Raw genomic sequence first — 24,766 nt, forward strand, 5'->3', positions numbered from 1 at the left:
TTCCCTGGCTTGAGAAGCGTACTCAAGGCTTTGCTCCACTGCTCTGGTCCCCCTGTGAAGGCAGGCCTGGAGTAGCCTGTGTTTTCCGCAGACCCTGATCTGGGAAAGTCGCAGAAAGCAGGAGAGAAGGCATGGTTGCTGACTGTGTGTCTGCCCCCACTCTTGAAAATCGTTTCCACTCACCTCCAGAAATGAATGTTTGTGCCTTGCCTAAATAATTCTTCTGATTTTTGTTTGGGGTGTGTGCGTGTGTGTTTAATTGCAGCAGCACCTAAAGAATCATAGTTGAGGCTGGCGGCCAGAGGGAGCACCTGTAGGAGTATGAGGTATAGGAGGACAAGGTCCTTACCCTGGAGAGTTAGCAATCTAGCTTTGTAAATCAGTAGAGCAAAATATAGGATAGAAAAGATGGCAGGGCAGCAGAGACTGGTTACATGCCACAACTCAAGGGTGCAAATCGTGAGCCTTTTTTTTAAATACCATATATCAACAGAACACACATTACTTCTTGCTGGTCTGCTGATCTAATCAAGCTGTTCTCATCCGTCTTATGTGGTCATTGTTTACAGTGGCTATAAGGTTTGGATTTTGGAGTGTTCACAGAATTATACGATGTGAAAAGCTGAAAGTCATGTTTTATATGAAAACCTTATTGAAGTTAAGAGTAAACACCTATTTTTAGATGGCAGCTCTGAGACGTGTATTACATCGTACAAGATCTCGCTCCTCACTGGAGCCGTTACACACAGTTGAAATACAAATAACTTTCACTGGTTTGGACAGGTCCTATACTTAACATTCAACATGAATAACATTCAACCTCAGCAAAACGTTGGTAGCAGAGACCATAATGAGCTTTTACATTAGACTGTTACCTTTTATAGAATATTCCATAGTTCCAGTTCTAGGAAACATTACAAAATAAAACAAAACTAAGTTTAACTTGCTCTTTCCAAAGAAAGAATAAAAGGAAGTGCGTTTATGAATCAGTAGTACTGGGAATTAATACTAATTATGCTTTTATTGCATGTGTTCACTTACTGACGTGCAATGAAAAGTTTGCTAATTAGCAGTGGGTCTGTCACTATGCAGGGTGACAGACCTGTTGTATTACTGTTCATTTTCTTTAAATATTTATAAAAAAAAATAATAATAATCTTGAACAGGAGGAAATGAAGCTGAATATGGTGGTAAATATTACTGCCACTTCCTGTATTCAAACATGGTTATGTCTGAAATCGTTCTGCATTGTGCCTGAAAGTAATCTTTATTTTCACAAGTATCAAAATTGCATAGAATAAACTGAATTGACTGTGTGGATGATGTTGAATCTATTATTATCCTACATTTCAGTTTTTAAGTTATCCTACTGAAATGGTTCCTTGCATTAGCTGCCCAACAGTTGTATTTCTGAAATAGAAATGATGATTGTACAGGGATGGTTATAGTTAAATCCTGTATTTCTCTCAGAAGATCCCTTGAACTATCAGTGTGTGTAGAAGGGGAAGTATTAACAAGCTATGCTCTGTCAGAGATGTTTTATGCAGCCTAACTACTGCATGTGTTGAATTATTTATCTGAATTTATGGAAAAGTATGCTTAAATCAGGGTCAAGGGAAATTGAAGTAGATTTATTAACTCTGTTTGCTTGGAGGGATGGGAAACTGCCTTTAAATTCTGTTGCATCTGCAGGATTCTTTTTTCCTTTGCGTGACTTTTAGGGCAGTTTCCCTTATCAAATGAGCTATACTTTTATAGAGATATAAGGAGGAGTTTTTTCAATGACACCAACAGGGTTTAAGTGCTTAACTCCCACTCAAAATGAATGGAATTGAGAGGAACATCCCCCTTAAAGTCTAGTCCGTGAATTGTATCGGGACTGAAAAAAGTCTTTGTTTGGTATAAGATCGGTTATGATCATGACATTTTCTTGGTGCTGGTGCATCATGAAGGATACTGATTTGTATCATAGTCAAATTTCTGCACTGTGTGAGATACTAAACCTTCCGATCTCCTCTAGTACTTCATTTGGATACGGTCTCTGCCACTAACTGTTCTAGGAACAATTGTTTCTTACTATTCCACTTCTTCTTTCTGACCCCATGCCCTCCAGTTTGCAATGCACTCTCCCTTGCAGCAAAGATTCCTCAGGACTTCCAAGACTGAAGTGACCAATAGAAGGTTTTTCAGCTCTTTTTCAAGCCACGTGGAACGGTTTTTACTTCTGCTACTTTTTAATCCATGAAAGGGCTTGAGAAGTCAAATATTTCCTCCAGTGGTGCAAAATTGAGAATAGTTCTCAGCTCTAATAACCCCCCATCCTGGAGCTACAAACAAGTCCGGAGGATCACTCTTTCCAGCCATCCAACTCTTAAGGAATACTTCAGGCTCATCACTGCAACGACACATTGCCAGGACAGGATAATACTTCCTTTTGGTTTGTTAGCAAGTTTATGAGATTGTGGAAAGTATTTGGTCATGGAAGCAGGACCCTTTTAAAAAAAATAAAAGTATTGTAGTTTCTTTAGGTCTGCTAGGTATGGATAAATTCTCCTCAACAAGTCATAGATAGCATTCAGTTTCTTCTTCGGCTCTTCAGATCAAGGCCAGCAGTAACAAATCCTCCTTAAAACCAGCCTAAAATGTGAACTTCTAGCTGGAGGCTTCATGACCGCAAGAGCATAACTGCCCCAAAGTGCCTTGACACTGTCAATCCTCACAACTCGGCCATGTAGGAACCCAGGTGAGATGACCAAATATTTTCCAAGGTTGCTAAAGCCGGTTTTCAGATGTGCTCTAAAAAGAATGTGAAAGAACCCCCACCTATGCCAAAGGTGGGAACTGAGTCATAGACTTGGAGCAAATACGTTCAGTTATCATAGTCTGGGGGTCTAATATATACCCACAGGTTCCTCTCGTGACAAGAGTACTTAAGAGAATCGAGCAGGACATCTTTGATCCCAGACATGATTTTCTAGGACAGTGGAAAGATTTTCCATCCAGACCCAGTGTCACTACATCTTACTGCTACATCTTACTGTTGTACATCCCACTACATCTTACTGTTTTTGTGGCTGGCTGCCTGGGAGAAAACTGGCTTAACTGCTTAACCAGTAAGCACAACAGCTTGATAGGGATGATTTTGTAAGATTTGCTTATGCTCCAAAGTGGGAAAGACTTTCTGTTCATTCAGCACAATACCATCTGTCTCCATCCAAACAGAAATGTGTCCTATCCTGAACTGATGTTACCTCTTCACTCTGAGACTTCTTCTGTTAGTTCAGACATGTTCACCTGGCATCAAAGCACACCATTTACAGGCACAAACGGTTTGATAGCCTGGTGCTGTTTTTTCTGTACAAAATCTGGTTCCTTCTCCCTCCATTCTCCTGTCTTCTTCCTTTAATCCTTGTGTGTTTAACAGGCTCTTCTTTTAAGCCAGTAGCTACATATTTCTTTATTAAAGTCACCATCTTTATTAAAACACTTTGCTCTGTGAATGAAAGATAGGTAGGTGGGTAGTTGGCCCCTGAAGCGGAGGCCTGGCACAACTTCTTCATGAGGACCAAAATGTTCTGAAACCACATCCCAAATTTCTTCCTCAAAATAGTTTCAGCTTCATACTTGAATCAAATGATATACTAATGCTCCTTGTTTTGTCTGTTGCTTTCAACCCAAGCAGAAGCTGTGCCCAGGATGTCCTTAGAGTCTTGTCCGTATGCAGATAAGAAAATTATTCAGTCTCTTATGAAATCTGTAAAGCAGCAACGTGGAGATCAGTATTTACTTGTACCAGACACAAGTCTTTAGGTCTCTCGATCTGATCTCTCATTCAAGTGAGCTGCGCTGTAATCTTTATTTTAGAAGACTCCCTCCAGCACCGATGCCAGGTTCTTGCCCGAGGCTTGCCAGAAGGGCATTGCAGCTGACACTGCGCTCCCCTTTATGCTCTGCATGGTGGCATATGTACAGGAGAGTTCTTGGGTCACGGGCAAAGCTCCAGCAAACCCTGCTGCCCAGAAGAGCCTGATCTGAAGTGCATGGGTGCATGCCCACCAAATGTGGCATACGCTTGGAAAGCCCATCCCACTTGATACACAGGTATATGACTTTCCTCTCCAGACTTTTCTGTACACTGCTTAACCACTGTCTCATCATAGTTGGCTGCATTTTGCTGGGGAGTGAAATAATGCATTCTGTGTAGTCCAGAGCTTTAAAAATCCACATAAACTTTGTTGGGGCAGGGAGAAGCAGGGTGTTTTTTATAGAAACTCAGTGCTGTTCAGTGGATTCACCATTCAGGTCAGCTCTAATCTTTCAGCATTGTCTGTATATAGTACTTAATTGACTGGTAAACGTGAAAATGTTTTGGACCCAGTATATGGAAGCTGCTGCATAAGGTAATTGCACTTGCTTTAAAGGGTTTTGTTGCTGTTCACTTCTCATCAGATTTTGAAACTGTGTTTTTCCATACTTAAATATTCAGTGAGTGTTCCAGCTGAAGAAGGGTTGGTCTTTTATGCTGTGATGCTGGCAATTATGTTACAGTGCAAAAACAGTGGCTTCAGCTACCCTCCTCCTACACGTTCTCCATGGAAACCAACCTCTCATGATCTGGAGAAAGCCATAGCAATTTTGCACACACCACAAATAAATGCACTCAAATCTTTCACTATAGAATAGTTGGGAGAGGCATTTTTCCAGAATGGTTCTGGCCAGGAGAATCGAAGGAAGGAAGCGACTTTCGACCCACATGAAAAAATGCTACTGATCTCATCAGTGATGCCGCTCGTTTACATGCGGCTTGCTAACCTGTGCGCAAACTTAAACTTGGCACTCGCATCTAAACGTTTTGGGAATTCTTTAGGAAGACAACCATCCTGTTACTTACTTCCATACAAGCCTTACCCTGAGATAGTCCCAGCTTCTGTTTGTACAGTTTGCAATAAAATCCCAGGTTTTCAAGCCTCAGAAAGTTGACATTCCCTCATTCCGTAGCTCCTTGGTTCTGAAGCTGAACCTTAACTTGGTGGTACTTTCACCTGTGCTTCATAGGCATGCCACAACTTTAAGCTAATTTTTTTCCACCTTCTTTCTCTTGTTCCTATGTTCTCAACAATGATGGTTGCCTTTCATATACCCTCATTTTTTGAGTGGCTTTGGAGAGCAAAGTCTTATAAGTATCTTGGCATGGTGACATGTACGTGAGCATGGCTAGACAGAGCCTTGGGTGGGATAATATAGTTGGGGCTGGTCCTGCTTTGAGCAGGGGATTGGACTAGCTGTGATCTCCTGAGGTCCCTTCTTACCTTTGTTTTCTGTGACTGATCTTTGGTATAAGTAGTGTGTTAGAACCAGTTTTGATTTTCCACCTCCCTGCCATCCTCCCTCATCAACAACCTATAACATGTGGGAGAAATACGTTTTCAGTTTTGATCTGTAGTTACTGTGCCAGTTTTCAACCAAATTTGGCCTGCATCCTGGAATCAGAAGAAGTTCAGAATAACAGGGTCCATCAAAATGAGCTTTTTTCCTCCTATGAGTTCTTGATAGTAAAGAATTCGCTAAACCAGAGGTTCCCAAACTTTTCCTTATTGCATACCTCCTTTCCAGATTTACCAGCTGCCTGTGTACCCCTACCAGCATATGTTTTATATTTTAACACTGTAAGTGTCGATTATTATTATAATGAAAATTAAATCTGCCATTACACTATTTCTCCCGCATGCCCCCCCCCCCCCCCCCCCGAGATGTTTTGCATACCCCCACCATTATGTGTACCACAGTTTGGGAACCCCCAGCACTAGACTCATTTTACATCCTTGTGAGTAACTGTTATGTATTTATTATTGCAAATGATATGGTCCCTGTTTGAAGGCAGGCTTCTTACTAAAACCTGGCACTTATCACATCTTTTAATTGAAGATTCTCAAAAATTAATTAGGGAAGCTTCAAAATATCCTTAGAAGATGGGTAAATAAAGTATTATCCCCAAGGATATTTGTTCAAGGTCGCAAGTCTGTAGCAGGACTGGTAGTAAAGCACAGCTCTTCTCCCAGTCCTGTGCTTTAACTAATATTTCCTGTTCTTTTTAGATGTCCATTAGACTCGCAAAGGCAGGCTCTAAAATTTTCTTTAAAATGTTTCCATCAGGTGATCAAAAACAGCAAAACGAACATGCCTGAGTTAGAGTTATTTCCTTGCTATCTGCTCTTTTTGAGACAACAGCCTGCCACTCGGACGCAGCAGTCGAACATCTGGGTGAATATGGGTATGATGAGCCTGAGAATGTTTCCTCAACATTTACCTAGAGGTAACTTAAGAATGCAGCAAGAACACACCTGTGCAGTTTCTTTTTCTAAAAAGCAAGATCCAGGAACATAGAAGTTTGCCACTGTGCTTATACATCTTCCAATCAGTTGTAAAGCAGAACAGGTGATTGGTAAAACCTTTTAAAGGGCTTTGCTCACAGCTCTTCTACCAGGAGGGGAAGTAAAGGTCATTTCAGTTTTTAAGCAAAATAAGTTATGTAGTTAAAAAAAAAAAAAAAAATAAAAAAATCTTAGATTGGTGGCAAGGGAGTGAGAAACGAGTACTGCATAAAAAACCGCTGAGGATGGCAGATCATATTGTCTCCATCTGCAATCAATTATGTAGTTATAGAATATTTATATCTGAATTTATTTCAGAGAGTCCTTTTAATGTAGAGAACTACAGTATAATAAATCTCACTGGTGTTCATTCATCTGCTGGTTCACATGTCTCTCTGAACTCAGGTTGGTTTAGAGTTATCCAAGTAATTAACTCTGATGCAAAGAATTATTTACTCCCATAAGAAGAAATTAAGCTAGTGAAACATGAAATCTCTATTTGAGGCAGTTTACAAAGTTTAACTTTGTGCCGCGGGCTCAAAAGTGCATGTAGGTGGTATCTGAATCCTAGATTATTTACTGATAAAATAATTAAAGCACATCTCGTAGTTGTAAATTGTATTCTCACTTTAAGATTGCTCAGGTCTTGCACCCTAAGACTAGTTTTTAATTCATAATATTTTACAGCCAGCTCTGAAAAGGCATTACACAGGTTTCTTTTCAGTTAGCAGGTTTGTATGCACAGTTGCTGATGCTACTATAGATGTCGGTGCAGATCCCCAGTTTTGGCATGCATGCATGGTTGAATATTCACAAACAGAAATTTGCATGCTTATGTGCATGCCCAGATGCAGGGAGACTTGATCACTGAAAATCAGATCTGAGGGGCACTTTGGCTTTAGTAAGAATGTGTTTAAAATATATTATGCAGATACTTGATTTTTCACTGCTCTGAAAACATCCATAATCTATAGTAATATTAAAAATCCAAAGTTTTCTAATAAGTGGCTGCCTGCTTGATCAAGCTATGCTACAGAAACTGCTTACTATCCAAAATCATTTTTCTTCCTTGATGCAGTACAGTGGGAAGTGCTGTTTGGAAACCGAAAAATTCCTAATTCAAGTACATATGTTTTTCTGATATACCAAATTTGATCTTGATTTGGAATTATTTTGCTCTGCACTAATAATTTTTTCAATCAATTAATCTTTTTGAGTTTTTAAATATGCTTTCTTGCTGTAATCTTACGACTAATCCTCATATTTAATTTTAGAAAAATACTTTTTTTGTAATCTTTAAGGGAATAATCATTTGTTTGGTGTATTAAGTTAAAACATGCTTTGCTGACTTATGATTGTGGTTTCGTTTTCTTCTTCTGTAATATACCATTTAATCTTGTAATTTTCCATATTTTAAGATTAGTTTGTTTCTTGTCAATGCAAATGTACTGCCTCAGTTGCTTACTTTAAAATTATTCAGCTATGTAGTCAGGGCTAGGATACATTATTTTTTCTTCCATGAATGTTTTAAAGCAGGGATGGGCAATTATTTTGGGCAGAGGACCACTTACTGAGTTCTGGCAAGCCATTGAGGGCCACAAGCCAGACAGTCAGGAGCAGATATATATTAATTTTCTAATTTTTTTAGGGGCCCCATGGGCCAGATGTGGCCCGCGGGCCACATTTAGCCCTCTCCTGTTTTAAAGGCATATTAAAAGAAAATCTTGGTTTTAAACTGTACAAGTCCCAGAAAAGTAAAGGATGACATCTTAGTAATCTAGACTGTTTGAAACTTGGTATTTGAGAGTTCAGGATCAGAAAATGAGTTAAGCATGTCACAGCGCTAATATTGGCAAACTTTGCGCTGAATTGAGTTAATTAGTATTGCAAACTTGTGTGCGAATGTTGAATTCCTAGGCACCTTCCCAAAATGTTATGCAGGACTGCAGCCTTAGAGTAAGCCAGTTGTAAAACTGCTGGACTGATTTAATTTTCACAGATAAACATTCATCTCTGTGGAAGAGATGCAGCAAAGTGGTGCTGCTTTCCAGCACCAAGCAGCGACCTGGAATGTTTTAGCACTTTCATTATATGCAACATCCTTTATAAGATTATCCTGAAGGAAACTAATTTAGTTTAATTTTTGAAACTACCTTTTGACCTCCGCATCTCATCCAGTTCGTGACGGTGGCAAATCTTATGGCGTATTTTTCAATTGATGATTTCCTGTCAGTGAGAGCCTCATTAGAAAGTCCCTTCATTAAATATTTGGCAAGAAGCAAGGGTGAGGTTGCTGATTGTAGTAACTCAAGTGGAAACTAGTCTGGTTCTAGTGTGGTGTGTGAACTATCTCCACAGGTATAATGAAGCCTACTATTCCACTACAGTCCATTTTAGCTCTACAATGAGACAAGTTAGCAGTATGTTTTGTTTTGTTTTTTTGCAAAAGGCTTTCACCTGAACATCTCAGGAATAATTTATTAAAGTCATCTGCTTGCTACTTTTGCATGTGCATTATGAACATCTTTGCCTCTCTCCTGATTATGCTCGCAGGGAATGTACCTTCTCCCAACGCTCCTTTAAAACGGGTGTTGGCTTATACAGGCTGCTTTAGTCGGATGCAAACTATTAAAGAAATACATGAATACCTGTCACAGAGGTTACGAATAAAAGAGGAAGACATGAGGCTATGGATATACTACAGTGAGGTAACAAACTTTTCTAAGGGTTTTGAATGTTGTCTCTGCACTTTTCTTCAATACGCTCTTAAACACTAAAAACAAATGCATTGAGTAAGGCATCAGAGTTGCATATTCACTTCAAACTTCTTCACCTGAAAGCTTGGGCCAAAATATGGCACTAAAGGCTGCCTTTTGCACCTGCATGTTAATTTTTTTTTGTTTTTACTTCTAGCTCTGACTTTTGAATCTTTGGGTTTATCGATCAAGAATGTAGATATATATTTTTTTTTTATTTTAGTCTGATGTTTATGTACATGTGTGCTAATTTATTTGGTCATATATTTAAAACATTGCACCTTTTGAAATAATTAAAGCTAGTGTATAATTTTAGTACAGCCATCTTAAACTTGCTTTAATGCTCATTAGCCTATTTTAATGCACAAAACCCGTAATTTACTTAATGCACATTAAAATAGGCTAAGACACTTTAAGTGTCACTAAAAAACTATGTTCTTCAGTTAATGCACATTATGATGGGCTAATGCACATTTTCCTAGTACCGCACAATGGAGGGCTTTCTTGCACATGCTCTAGGGTTGGGAGGGGGTGGCTCCAAGTACCGCTGTGATAAAAGTGCCGCTATGTCTCCTGTATCAGCATCCCTGCGCTTAAAAATGGCGGCAGGGGTGTTTGAACTAAAGCCCATCTGACACTGGTAAACGAGACGTAAGAGGCTGCTGAAGCGCAGCGATTGCCACGCTCCACCAGACTTTGTTAATCGAGTCTTCTCTGACGTGCTGGAATTCCAGTGCATTGGAACAGGTTCGACGCTTATGTGTAGGCACCTGGAGGTACTAGATACAATGCGCATTAACTAAAGCGTGTTAATGTACATGTAGATGCGCACGCTGTTTCCGTCACATACTACCTGTCTTACGTCGGTTATCTGTTTGGATGTAAATCAGCAACTGTCCAGTTTCCATTCCTTATTTGCATGTTTATGTTTTTTTATTTTACTGTGCAAATCTAAATGCTCAGAGATTTAGATCAGATTTAATAAACTGAAATCTGTACAGTGCACAGTGTTACTAAGATGCCAGAGAAGAACCAAGTTAGTTGGCATTATTCAACTTACTCTTGTCTTTCTGCAATGAGAACTGGTTACTTCATTTGCATTTTTCTTCTGTATGCTTCTCTGCGGAGGGCTCTTGACCAAGAGGTAGCACCTTAAGAATGGTTCGAATACTTCTTTCTAGAGAGGTGAAGATCACAGCATGTTACTTCAGAAATAATAGCAAGTCTTGTTCAAGTGTCACAGATAACTTATAGCGTATAAATGGGACTTTGATTTAAGTAACTCTTGTGATGCATCATGAATAACCTAAATTGCCTATACATGGGCAAAGATGACCTTTACTAAGTTTTAGGATTTAGTTATTGTCCCTTTCTTAATAGTATCTAAAGCCGTGGGTCTTCTCTTTCTGAGTTGGCTAAGGGAGCTACTTGAGCATATCAGTTCAACGTGTCTCATTGCTTTAAGATTTAAAACCAAATAACCTCAGGTGGGTGGCGGGGGTGGGGAGCTAAGAAATGCATAAACAGTAAAGCTCTTTTTTGTTTGCTTGTTTTCAGAATCATCTTTCTCTCCTGGATGATGAGGATCATAGGTTGGAGTATCTGAAGATCAAAGATGAGCAGCACTTAGTAATAGAAGGTATAAAAGAGGATAATGGAGATTTACTGGCTTATACATTTAAACCATCGAAGAATTTGCCTAAATATGAAAATGTTGGTAGAGAAACGTACCCCACATTACATTTATTGCCTTGCATGGAAAATGTAATCCACAGTCCTGAATCTGCTGATTAACCCATCAAAAAACACCCTGGAAAACATGGAAAAGTGTTGGGGGATTTGGGGTTTTTTTGTTTTTGCAAGCCTTAGGAAAGTAAAGGCTATAACATTTGCTTGAGTATATTCAGAAAACAAAGGGTTATAAAAGGCCACTGCATGAGGCAGGGTCCTGAAATGAGAATACATTTGAATCTGTTGTTGCTCTGTAACTGAAAATTATCTTTTCATCAATGAGAAACATTGTATCTGGATGTAAATTAATTTGTTTAATTATGGCTTGGTGCCATTTAAAATATTCACACACTAACCCCTGAAAAATGGAGTTTGCAAGTGGAAAGAAAGCTCAATATTAATCTTAATGTCTGGAAGAAGCAGAGTTAATGAATTAGAAATAGAACTGAAAATGAAAACCAATTTGAAGGTTAACAAGTTTCTAAGGTGTATTTTTTATAAATATTTGGAAATAAAGTAACTTTTTTGCAACATAAGCTATCTGGAATAGGTTAAAAATGAACCTTATTGTATCTTCTCTCTTTCTAGTTAGAAACAAAGACATGAGCTGGCCAGAAGAAATGTCATTTATAGCAAACAGTAGTAAAATAGACAGACATAAAGGTAAGTGTTTAAGTACAGAAACTAATTTATGATGAGAGGGGAAAGATCAACAGAGCGTTCTATTTGAAGCTATTTTATTTTTTACACAAAGGCTGAAAATAGCAGAATAAGCCTGTTAGGATTTTGCTTCTTGTTTTGTTGTTTCTCTGTTGTAGACGTCCCTTATTTGAAGTTACAGAGATCCTTTTATCGTCAGCTGTAGCATTAACAAACTCTGAACAGAGAGCATTCTGACGCTGCATTAAGATCTTTTGAATGCATTGTTGCTTCTTTTCCATCTTGTTCAGATTGCAAGTTAAGGATATTTTACTTTCTCTCACTTTAAATGGAAGGGATGCTTAATGCATTTTTGCACAGAGAACAAAAATGCAAGGGCAAGTCTTGCATGTTCAGGACAGGGAAATCATTTACCTAATTCAGAATGAGGATTGCATTGATTATCACAATCTTTTCTGTGAGTTATATACAGAGATCTGGGTTTTCTGTTTGCCACGGAAAAACATGGGGTTTTCTTATTTTATGGAAAAAAATGCACATTTTGTCCTTTTAAAGAAAAAACCCCAGGAAACAGAAGGTTTCCCCTTGCATGCTGGCAGAACTCCAGCCTGCAGGGGGCTGGGGAAGGCGGGAGGAGGGCCATCGAGCACGGGGTGCCAAGTATACATGCATGTGGACATGGCAGCCAGGCAGCATGGAGAGCAGCTCATCTGGGGAGCTGGCTCCACATCACTGAGCAAACTCCTGGGTGGGGGGGTGAGGGGGACATGGACCTCCAGATTTGTACATGGGGTGGGGATGGATGTGGGCTGGCGGCTGCAGGCTCAGAGCTCCCCGTCCCACTACCCTCCCCCTTGGGGACCTCAGTGGCCCCTACCCACCTAGCAGCAGAGGGGGTGGCGGTGTGGAGTTGTGGCCTCTGCTACTGCCAAGCAGTCCTGGGGCACCTCACCATGGCAGTGCAGGGCTCCCAGCAGTACCAAGCCTCCCTGTCTCGCTTTGCCACACTAGGTCCCACCTGCTGGGCTGTAGAGGCCCCTGAGGGGAGGGTAGCAGGGCAGGGAGCCCCAAGCCCGCAGCTGCCAGATCCTTGTATATAATTTCCCTGTCCCACAGGTGCAAGACTTTGCCTTTGCTTTTTTTATTTGCTTTGTGCAAAAATGCATTAAGCAATTAAGCATTCCTTCCACTTAAAATGAAACCAAGTATAATATCCATATTTTGCCTTATGAACAAGGTGGCGAAGGAGCAACAATGTATTCAAAACATGTTGGGATTCTCTCTATTCAGGGAGTACTGGCAGGGTGGGCGGGGGCTGTGGGTCGGGAGTGAGGGACACCGGCATTTCTGGGCTGCTCAGCACCACAAAGCAGTGGTGGGGGACAGCTGCAGCTGGACCCTCGTCCTGGTGAGCAACGGGGGCAGGGGGAGCTCTGATTTTCCATGATAGAAAACCCAAAATCAAACACCAAAATATATAGGTATTCAGAATTTATTTTATTATAGTGGCACGGGTAGGCTTCCAAATTGCTTTAAAATTGTAAATATATCAATAAAACATTGTGCTCACCTAATACCTATATGTGTCATGGCGGATCCCTGGTTATAGAGAACCCCTTCCAGCAAGGTACTGATTGCTCTCAGTTCTGATCAACTTGAGTGAGATCTGGGTGCAGTCTGCCTTTCACAGGTTCTTTGTCCAGGTAGAAGGTATTGGAGTCCTGTTCACTCTGGCGAAATTTCCCTGTTGATCTAATTTTGCATGTTTTCTATGCATGGCGCAGTTAAAATACACCAGTGTCAGATACTTGTATCCTTTTTTCTTTCCTCAGTTCCTACTGAAAAAGGTGCTACTGGATTAAGTAATTTGGGTAATACGTGCTTCATGAATTCTAGTATCCAGTGTGTCAGTAATACACAGCCTCTAACACAGTATTTCATCTCAGGAAGACATCTTTATGAGCTCAACAGGTAATCCTCATGGCAGACCTTTGGCATTTCAAATGTTATAATGTTTTAAGGTAATTTTGGCCTTCAAAAATAGACAGCATGGATAAATTATTTTAGTGACAATATCAGCATGACGCATGATGGCCACTAAACTACGCACTGCTGAATAGGAAACTTCTGTTACTGAGTGAAAAAGCCTGTACTAACAAGAAGCTTGTCAACTCCATCCTCCATCCCTGCAACCTTAAAAGCACTGCTTGATTGGATGCATAGTTGATAATTAATTTACTTTATATATTCTAGGACAAACCCAATAGGAATGAAAGGGCATATGGCCAAATGCTATGGGGATTTGGTTCAGGAGTTGTGGAGTGGAACTCAGAAGAACATCGCTCCATTAAAGTTACGGGTAGGATTGCAACACCCCTAACATCGTCGTGAAAATTAATGTGGATCTATACATTTTTTGCATTTAAAACAAATCCCAATTTTTTCTGTTTCTATATAATAGTTTTATCTGGGGGGGAGAGGGAGAATCTCCTTAAGAATATTTCAGTCTGTTTGCTTTGAACTTAACCTTGATTAAAAGCTACAACTTCATGAACTTCTATTTCTGGCTGTGGTAAATAATAGTATTAAAAACTTATTCAGTCAATAAACATGTTGCTATCAGTGTCTTTTTATTTTGGGAGTTTGATAGTGGAAATAGTCATCCTTCCAAATTTTCCGTAGGTGAATAAACTAGTTCTTTGTACTAACAAGGATCTTATTTCTCAAACAGTGATAATAACTAAGTGTGTGGTCTTCCATTTGTATGGTAAGGTACCCACTTAAGAGCTACAGATTTATGTTTAGAATATGGCAAGTATCTGTATGTCGTAAACGGGATACACAATGATCACTGTAGTAACTTTTTGGAGGAATACACTCACAATCCAGTGTACAAGCTACAGGTTTAGAATAGTCCCTAATGGTAACTCAAGGAGTGACTTAATGGGCATGTCTCCACGTGCATTAACGCTGGCTTCAGTTTACTGTACAGTAAGCAGGACTAGGCCAGCATCTACATGTGCAGGCGTTAAAGCTCAGTAATGCTGTGGGTGCACTGACTTGGGACTAAAGTTAGTGCTAAGTGAGTCCACACACAGTGTTACTGCGCAATAAGTAACTGCATTATTGTGCAGTAACTAATTAGGCGTAAATTTGACACCTGCATGATGCGAGTATCAAATTTATGCTTAAGTCAGTGTAACTCGCCATATTTACTGCGCAGTACAGGTGTGCATGTGTAGATGCGTGCCTGTACTGTGCAGTAATTTTGGTTACTGTGTAGTAAATACGCACATGTAGACGTGCCCAATATGTGCATATCAGGTGGGTATCAGATCCCTTTGTTATGGATACAAGGCATGCAGAACCTACAAGTGGCCTTTTTCCTGCCATGAAAACCTAGATGACTGTCTTTTTAGCTCTTAAAACGTAAGGTTGCTATGCTGGTTACAGTCATGCATCTTCTTTGGGCTAATTTAATTTATTATTAAATTTCTGGTGCTCTCTCACTTAATATCAAATAACTGTTTTTTATTATTATTCTCTTATAGTGGACAATAGCAAAATATGCTCCAAGATTTAATGGCTTCCAGCAGCAGGATTCCCAGGAGCTTCTGGCATTTCTCTTGGATGGTCTTCATGAGGACCTGAACAGAGTTCATGATAAGCCGTATGTTGAGCTTAAAGATAGCGATGGTCGACCAGATTGGGAGGTAGCAGCAGAGGTATATAGCTAACCTTGTAATAGTTATCACTAGGACACAGGAATCTGCAGTGATGCATAAAATTTCTGACAGTAGTACAGGATCAGGGAAATGAGCAGATTTTCTAAATGTATAAATTTTATTAACTGTTAGAAATTATAGGATTCTGCAATATACTAGAAAGAGAATGACACGTCCTCCATTTGGTTCAATAAAGCCAGTTAACTCCTGACCCACTGCAGCATGGATATTTACAGGCTCAGTAAAATAGCCAGAATTGGGCTTTTTCTGAATTTTTTTTCTTTCTGGTATAAAGATCTTCTAGTCCTATGTAATTTGTAAACTTGATTCCCATTCTTGGGTTTTTAATCATTAATATCTATTTGTTTTTTGAAAATTTTCTATGATTCTACAATATGTATAAACACTCAAAAAAAATGAATAGATATTAATTACTTAGTGGCATCACTAAAAACTGCAAAATTTGGCCTAAAACACTTTTGTTAGGATCCTTTTATTCATATCCCTGAATTTTTTTTCTTTCAAATCACTGGCTGAAGTATCAAACCTAATGATACACCTTGTTCTCTAAGTTCCAAAAATGTCGTGATGCTTGATGTGTAATTCATATCCATAAAACATAGATACTGTAATAGGTTTAGAAAAAAAATGGGACTGTAATTGAAGCAGGCTTTCCATTAACATGCTGCTGTCTGAATAAACACAGCATCTGTTAAATTGAAGTAATAGAAGAGGTACTTGGTAGAAATGTCACCTTCCCATTAAGCCAACCTTCTCCTTCTGTGTTTCATCCTTTTTCTCTTTGTTACATAGATGAATTTTTATTCATGAGTTGTCTTAGTGCTACTAAAGAAGCAACTGAATTCTCTTCTGTATCATGCCTCACGAAAATTGGTAGATAAATTCAGATGTCAAAATATTTTATTACTGGCAACATTGTAAGTGGCAGAATAAACAGCTTCTTTTTTTTAAATCACACGTTGTATTTGTGGTTTTGGTAGCTAGAAGGGTCATTGCTTCTAAAAACTGAAGACATTTTATCTAGAAATCATGGAAAGGGCATAAAGATGGAACCTTGCAATATCATTTTTAGGCCATTAAAACATCTAGATGGTTTTGAGAATTTTTACAGCTATTCAGTCATAGCGACAGAAGTTCTTAACAAAGCTGTTGCATTGTCTGATTGTCCTGAGGACAGAATCTTTCTCTACTGTTAAAAATAAATTCTTCCTGCTTATTGCAACACTGATTTTTGTCTCTAGTAAAACATCTTTCAGGTCTGAAGAATTCCTTAAAGTACTTGGGTTCTTGCAACAAACTTCGACTTCTTAGTTTCTTTTCTACCTTGGAGAACATAACACCAGCAGAGTCTCTCTATGCCTGAAGAAAGGCACTTGTGCCTGAAAGCTTGCAAAGAACATTTTGTCCAACTATTTAGTTGGTCTAATAAAAGATATCACATCTGCCCAAAGAACCTTGTCTGCCTATGTCTTTAGATCAACACGCTACAACCGACAACACTCTTAGTCCAAGCAATTAAGCTTGAGCTACTAATGTGATTTTTTTTTTTCATATTTTTTTTTCAGGCCTGGGAAAATCATCTGAGAAGGAACCGTTCAATTGTAGTGGATTTATTTCATGGGCAGCTAAAATCCCAAGTAAAATGTAAAACATGCGGACACATAAGCGTTAGATTTGACCCTTTTAATTTTTTATCCTTGCCTCTGCCAATGGACAGCTATATGCACTTAGAAATTACAGGTGGGTAATAGGATTTAAGTTCCTATGCTTAAATTTGTACCAGAATAAAATTGTACGCATACAGCAGCTTTACAGTAAAGCTATCGGCATCCTGTGTACATTCACACTGGGCACCTATGTAGTGGAATAGTTCTTGATCATAAAGTAAAATTTTCTCATATAAATATGCACTCTTAGAACTGGATTAATTTACACCAGGATCAAAACAGATTTAGCAGTATGAATTCTCATGTAGCAATGATCCTAGTTCAGTTTGCAAAAGGAACAGCTGCAAAATTTCTTTTCCTATACTGGGACAGTTTATGGAGGTTCTCTGCCACTTGTCTAGAAAAAGCCGTTTGCCTTTGAAAGGTAGAAAACTGACTGAGAGACGGTAAAAAGATCAAGTCTTAGCATGAAAGGAAATTGCTTTTAATAAATGGGTAACTGTCATGCATTGTGCTTACTAAAATGTTACCATTTCCCTGACTAACTTGCGTTTCATTCCCTTAAAGTAATTAAATTAGATGGTACTACTCCTGTTCGATATGGTCTGAGACTGAATATGGATGAAAAATATACGGGTTTGAAAAAGCAGTTAAGTGAGCTTTGTGGGCTGAAACCAGAACAGATTCTCCTTGCAGAAGTACATGGCTCCAACATAAAGGTAAAAAGCTTTCATTGCTATCAGCATCCATTCAGTACTTACAATTGAAGTCTACACATCAGCAAGTCTAAAATTTCTTCACGACTCTTGAAACTAAGTACTTTTATGCATGAAAAAGATGCAGCAGTTTCACTAAATAAGGGATTTTTAAATCCATTTAGTTAAACCCCTACAAGATGCTTGCTTGCCTTTATAAAACCTAGTTTAATTTGATATAGTTTAAGTTGATTAGGACTCGGGCCCCTGCCACACGTTAACGAAGTTATGCAATTAACTGGTTAATTGCACAATAAATTGGGACTGGCTGTGCATGCAAAGTAATTATCACGCCCTAAAAATATCCATCCAGCTATAAAAAGAACCAACCAGCTGCCAAGTTAGTGCTTGAAAATGCAGAACAACTTTATAGCTGCTTTCAGTTCCTCTTTCATTTGAGATGTAGCAGAGCCCTTCATTTTATCTGAAACAAATTAAGCGATTTTATATCAAAGTAGGTGTCCACCCAGGAGCTTGCATCGGTTTAGCTAAATTGATATACAGACCAATTTTTAACTAAGGATGCAGTTCATCTTTGATTAAGGGGCTGCTTTACACGAGACAGTGATTTAATGGTTATAAAGATTGTTAAATATGTTAGAGATTAAATCTAAAAAACATCCTCTTAATTATATCTCTAGTATATATATATTAAAGCTAACATCATTGTCGCACACTAGTTTTAAAAGCTCTGTTTATATGCTTACAGGCTCTGGGGGTTCTCAGCGTGGCCAGTAGATCATTAGTAGTTCCCCAGAGCACTTCCTGGTAATTTCAAACATGAAAAGTGTGATTGTGCTGAGAATCTCCAGCCAGGTGCAACAGAGCAGATGGGAAAGAGATGAAATGAAGAGCAGAAGCAGACAATATTACTAATGTTTTTAAAAGAAAACATACCTGTTTCAAACCTGCAAATAAATAAATGCTTTTCTTATACTCCTTTCATTTCATTTTTTCTCTCAAGAACTTTCCCCAAGATAACCAGAAAGTTCGGTTATCAGTGAGCGGTTTTTTGTGTGCATTTGAGATACCGGTCCCAGGATCCCCTACGTCCGCTTCTAGTCCCGTGCAAACAGGTAAAACAAAACATATTCTGTTTTCTCCTTGTTTACAAAGACCTGCGAGGATTGATCAGGTAGAAATGGAGATGTGCAGGAAAAAAGCAGTGTTTCTCCAAGTAGAAGGTTAAGGAGTAGGAGTGTGGAAACGGGGTTAAAGAAAAAGTAGATGAAAACCCACTTGTCGAGAGAGAGGAGGCTGAGCAGCCTCAGTTCATATTGACTTTTGGTGATCCTCTTAAGATCACACTCAGAATATGGAAGTAGGGCAGGATCATTTACATCAAAATAATAAGGAATGTAAGAACCACGGTAAGTGCTTGTGTATTGGTTTGATAGGACTTCTAAATGAACCTCTGAGCAAAGAGTTCAGGTAGCAATCGGTGGATAGTCATCTTCAGTTTTGCATGGGATTTGTATAACGTTTTCCAGTTTTGCTGTTGCGCTTGCTGTTAAATGTGTGGATTGCAATTCTCTCTCTTGCCTGTGTACAAAGCTATGTGCAGACCAAGATAATGTGAAAATTTCCAGAGCCAGAAATATTAAAACTGTGCACGGTGTTACCAGTTCTGGTGGTTGATGATGATCTGATGAATTTTATAATTAAATTTGACAACTGTGCTGGAACAATAATAACCGTATTGTGCATTTCCTTGAAGCATTTCAGAATGTTTTATAAATTAAGCATACGTTTCAGTACTTCTCAGGTAGATAATTTTTATATTTACCCATTTTACCAAGAGCATAACAAGCATAGAAAATTGCCCTTCAGCAAATGACTTGGTAAACCTTTGTGAGAACTAGGAATGGAATCTGATTCGGTCTCTTGTTTTGACCAGTAGACAATGCTGCCAGCGGCAGGCTGTTTATTGACAGCAGGGCTGCAGCGTCTGCTTCACAAAGCCACAATTGTTTTAGGATATGTATTCAAATACTCTGAATTTGTCGGCATGCGCTGTAGCAGCGTATATTCTTGGAACTCAGTAAGTGACATGGGTCACTGCTATGCAAGTCTGCATTTAATAAGCAAGATTTGAGCAGAGAGGTGTACAACTAAAGCCATGTAATCATCCTTTATAAATATTAAGAGTTCAAGTAGCATAAGTTATTAATCACGTGTTTGTATCTCAATTCAGATTTCTCTACTGGGCCATCAACTAATGGAATGCTCAGCATAATGATGAATGGAGATCTCCCCCGACCAACACTAATTCCAAACGGAATGCCAAATACTGTAGTGCCATGTGGAACGGAAAATAACCTTGCCAATTGGACATTGAACGGTCACGTGTCCTTGCTTCCTGATAGTCCGTTTATAGGATACATAATAGCAGTCCACAGAAAAATGGTTGGTAGTTTTTGCACTGATAACAAATATATCCTATTTATAGAAAGGTAGTGGGCTTGTGGAGGACTCTGCGGTTATTGAACCTGTATTTATATTCCTACAAAAGAAGCACACTGCTACCAGTTTGTGTGCACAGTTGCCCATTCTGCATGCGTGTATGCAAAGTTTTGTGAACACGCATGTTGCGTTCTTCAAAATTTTAGCTTCAGTGTCTAACCTGGACGTATATCTCTTTTCTCACTGCCAGTGTACTTCCTAGTTTCTTAGCACTAAGATTCATCTTTGTTGTTGTCAAATCCATCTCACTGATTTCCAGGCTTCTATTCTGAGCAGAAGAAATCTGATTTGAGAAGCTACTTGAAACTCTCTTCATTTCTCTCATCTGGAGTACCTGTGCCCCCTTAACAGGAATAGTATAGAGTTAAGGTATACAGTATTTTCAAGGGTCATCCTGTTAAGGTCAGGTGCTCTTTGTAAATGCATCTCTAGCCAAGTTAAACTATAAATGTCAAGGATGGATGGATGACTGACTGCCACAGATACATTTGTTTTCAGGCATTAGAAACAGTTGACATTTACAGCTAGTGCTTGTGGGCTGGAAGACTGTTTAACTTCGCTCTTAACTGTATATTTTCGTGGGGCTGTTTCCAGTAATACCACCACTGTTCTCATTCAGAAGTTCACAAGATCTCTCAGGGAATTTGTGAAATGCCCTTGAGCAGATACAAACTCTTAATTACAAAACCTGTAAAGCAGTGAAGTAGCCTGTGGAGGCAATAGCAAGAGTACATGCTTAGAACATACTCTTTCCAGTACCATTATTAATGGAGTGGATCAGTTGGCTAATAATTCATTCTTGGTATCCAAGGCTTAAAAAGTTATCTACAAAACCCCAGTGTCTGCTAGGTACGACGTATTGTTTTGAAGAGAAAGCGAGACCGCTTAATTAATGTGCCAAACTTTTACTTCCTGTCACACATCTGTCACAATACCATCTTTTTCTTCAGGTATAGAAAAACTTACATTATTAGGCAGAGCTTGTTCTTGGGCATGGATATTAGTTAGTATCATCAGGTGCTAGTCTACATTTCTTAAAGTTACTGCTTGGTGTGGAAAGTTTTTTATGAGATGTATGTATATGTATGTCTATATATGGATGTTAATAGTCATGCAAAAAGAGAAGTTTAATTGAAAATGGCTTATGTTGTACGACTGACAGAGCTTTAACACGAGCAGTCTGTATGACATTGCTGCAGTACAGTAAAACTGAGCGAGAGAGCTCTCGGTCTAGCTCAGCACTCAATCTATTATTATTAGTGCTGTATCATTTAAGGAAATTCTGAGATTCTCCCAGGAATTTTTCACAGCACTATTAGGCTGTTTCAAAATCACACTCGGCACAGGAAAAAGTAGAGTAACAAGTGGGAAGAGTCAGCTTTCTAATGATCACAGTAACCCATGTGCATGCAGCCACAAATATATCACGGTCATTTTTTAATTTGTGTACGCAGATGCGGACAGAACTGTATTTCCTCTCATCTCAGAAGAATCGTCCCAGTCTCTTTGGAATGCCACTAATTGTCCCATGTACTGTCCATACTCGGAAAAAAGACTTGTATGATGCAGTATGGATTCAGGTTTCCCGACTTGCCAGCCCTCTCCCTCCCCAGGAAGCTAGTAACCATGCACAAGACTGGTGAGTCTGACATGCCAACCTGTGGCTTGTTATCCACTACAGCCCTCCCTTCCTACACTTCTGCAGCCCACTACAATCCTTCCTTGATAAGGATTAACTGATATTAATGTGTAACCTCACTTTGTCAATTTTAACTGCTGACAAGAAATACTTGATCAGATGAGCATATGGTCTTAGAGCACAATTAAACTCTAAATGTCAACAGTTTTAGAAACCATTGCATGCATTTTTACCTCCGACACTTTGTTGCCTGCAGATTCCATATGGTGAGTTATTTCTGTAGCAAGTCATTGGAAAGTACAGCAAATTGAAAAATGATGCTACATATGCTATTAAGATACTTACCCATATTTTGCTTCCTGGTGAAGCTATGCTTAATATACTGCTCTCTTGAATCAGCAATTAATAATTCATTCTACAGCCTGATACATGAGAAAATAAGAAAATACACTCGTTTGTCTGTTGAAGGGCTGGAGGGGACCTTGAAAGATCATCGATACCGTGATAATTTTGTGATCAAGGATAATACTAAAGTGCAAGTTTAATTGTAATACAAGCATAGTGTTAAGCCACTTTTTGTGCCCTATCTTTTTTTGTATGCTTTGTTTCTATGTTAGAGGAAGCTTTGATTAAAAAGATTTACACAAAATTAAGTGCATTTATTAGAGATAATGGACTATAAGATGAGAGAACTTTATCTCTGAACTAGATTTGAATAGTACCACACGGTGCATCTACACGAGATGTTTCTTGCAGTCGCCTAATTAGCTCCGCAGTAAATGTCTTGGCTGGTGTCTACATGTGTGGCCTTATTAGGCTCCAGGAAACTAATAAACTCCACAGCAGGGTAGTACTTGTAAACACATACTATCTGCTGCGGAGTTTTTTTACTCTGCAGCAACATGCATGTAGATGCTGATGCGGTTACCTGGAGGAGCAAGGGTGCTTGAGTGCAGGGGCTGCCTGCTGGATAGCCCCATACTAGAGCACCCTCGTGCCCCAGCCAGCACCTCCGCAGCGCGTTGAACTCGGTCGGAGCAGTCCCAGGCAGGCAGGCTGACCCCCCAGGCCCTTTGTCAGTTGGGGCCCACTCAACCCTGCTCGTCATGCTGCAGTCCCAGGCACACGTTCAAATGGCACGCAGGAGTTTATTGCTTTGAATTAATTTCACGTGTAGATGTGCCCACAGGGTAATACGTTTGGTTATCAGCATAGCTTTCCTAACTGAGTTGGCTTCCAGGAAGTTGTCAGGACTTCATATGACTTAAGCTAAGTGTTGGTAAAGAGTCTAAGTCTTCTAAATGGTTTTCCTCTCACTGTCTGCACTCTTCACAGTTGTGCCCATTTGTGAATTTGTGTTCACAAAAGCACAGTTGACAAATTGTGCACAGATCTTTTGTGGGCACAAATTAAACCTGGCTTCTATCACTTTAGCTTACAATCTCAATTGATACAAGCCTGCTTTAAATGGAATTAAATTTGTCCAACAAAGAGTTGTTTTTTTTTTAATAAATAATAAATGTAGTGAATAGGATGTTTGCAGCTTTCATATGTAGACTGGTCCTCTCGGATATCATGCTGTGTCCCTATTTAAGTCTGCTACTGGTGCTAATCAAATCTCCTTTATCTTTTAATAAAGGGAATTAAGTGTTTCATTTTTTTTCTGTGTAAAGCATTTCATGAGATGAGTAAGCATTTTCCAGCCAGTCTATTGTTTTGAATCCCTGGTAATCTGGGCCATTGTGTAACTACCTAGCTTGTGCTGAGAGCATTCTGCTGTTACAGACGTATGTGAGATTTCTCACCTCAAAGTATTTATGAATTGCCACCTCCTGTAGTTTTATTACCATCCTTGTCACAGAAATGGTCCAATAGCTTCATTTTACCTTATGATAGAATGATTGTGTTCTGATAGTATGATTGATTTGTATTGTAATTATGCCTGCTGCTCCTCGGATGCTCTAAAAATGTTGCAGCTTAATGCGTCAACATCTGCTCAGTGGGAGCGTCGCAAGTGCTACTGTGTGTGTGTATTCAGAATGTAGATGACACAAGGAGGTAATATCTTGTTTTGTTAAGCAACTCTTCATGGGCTGGAATGGGCTCTGTTAAGCAGTGATCTCATGCACCATCAAGCTTACTTGCCGTATTGAATGCATCTCGCTTTCCCCTCAAAGCGGGGAAAAAAGCAGGGAGAGTGAGGTACTGTCCAAAGGTGCATGCAGAGAAACGCAGTGGACTAGATCAATGTTCATGTTTTTTGCTGTTTTCTGTTCTGTTTCAGTGATGACAGCATGGGGTATCAGTATCCGTTTACACTAAGGGTCGTGCAGAAGGATGGAAATTCTTGTGCTTGGTGTCCATGGTACAGGTAACTTGCCTTTCCAGGAGTTGAGCTGGGGGGTAACTTCAGTAGTAATTGAATTTATGATAATGGATTTTTGACTTTCTTGTCTGACATTACCTCTAATCTGGAATTTGTTTGACCAAATCACCCATGGGGCAGGCTTTCAGAATGGGTTTTTTTGTGACTTAGAGCTGACATGCATGCATCAAATCAGGAGATGTGGGTTTAGGTTTCCAATATTTCTTACCCATCCCGAGGGCTGGTAAGGGTTATCTCAGTGACAGAGTTTAACCCCTCTCTTCTCGTCTTTAAAAGAAGCCCTTTCCAAACTCAGTGCTTGTTTTCCCGTGACTAAGATGTCCTGTTGCTACCAGGCTGCTTCCTCTCTGTGCTAATTTCTTTTCATTCCAGTTCTGTCTACCCATTGTAAATAGTCTCTCACCAGCTGCTTGTTCTTGACTCTGTGTATGGGTAGGAACTGGCAATGACAGTAGGCAGACTACCTTGAGAGGGCATACAGGAGCTGGGGCCTGTTCACATTACCAGTATGACTTTGCACTTGAAGCTGGGCTAGGTCTCTGCTTGTAATCTTTGGGCACAAAAGCATTTAAAAAAAAACAACAGTGGTACA

At 39.4% G+C, this 24,766-nt stretch overlaps 1 protein-coding gene across 5 annotated transcripts in view; it reads left to right on the plus strand.

Moving 5' to 3' along the window:
* USP32 (ubiquitin specific peptidase 32) overlaps positions 1-24,766 on the plus strand; it is a 133,313-nt gene that overhangs the window by 96,927 nt on the left and 11,620 nt on the right. For 4 of the 5 annotated variants that reach the window (XM_014608054.3, XM_019493429.2, XM_014608057.3 and 1 more), the window contains exons 16-28: positions 6,154-6,313; positions 8,925-9,079; positions 10,685-10,766; positions 11,447-11,521; positions 13,351-13,489; positions 13,772-13,877; positions 15,070-15,243; positions 16,830-17,004; positions 17,499-17,650; positions 18,651-18,762; positions 19,881-20,092; positions 21,604-21,788; positions 24,073-24,159. In XM_014608054.3, coding sequence (XP_014463540.1) covers positions 6,154-6,313; positions 8,925-9,079; positions 10,685-10,766; positions 11,447-11,521; positions 13,351-13,489; positions 13,772-13,877; positions 15,070-15,243; positions 16,830-17,004; positions 17,499-17,650; positions 18,651-18,762; positions 19,881-20,092; positions 21,604-21,788; positions 24,073-24,159 — 1,814 coding nt within the window. The remainder of the gene's footprint in view (positions 1-6,153; positions 6,314-8,924; positions 9,080-10,684; positions 10,767-11,446; positions 11,522-13,350; positions 13,490-13,771; positions 13,878-15,069; positions 15,244-16,829; positions 17,005-17,498; positions 17,651-18,650; positions 18,763-19,880; positions 20,093-21,603; positions 21,789-24,072; positions 24,160-24,766) is intronic. The other variant, XM_014608056.3, reaches the window with a different exon arrangement.

This window comes from Alligator mississippiensis, chromosome 14, assembly GCF_030867095.1.
Source record: "Alligator mississippiensis isolate rAllMis1 chromosome 14, rAllMis1, whole genome shotgun sequence".
NCBI lineage: Eukaryota > Metazoa > Chordata > Crocodylia > Alligatoridae > Alligator > Alligator mississippiensis.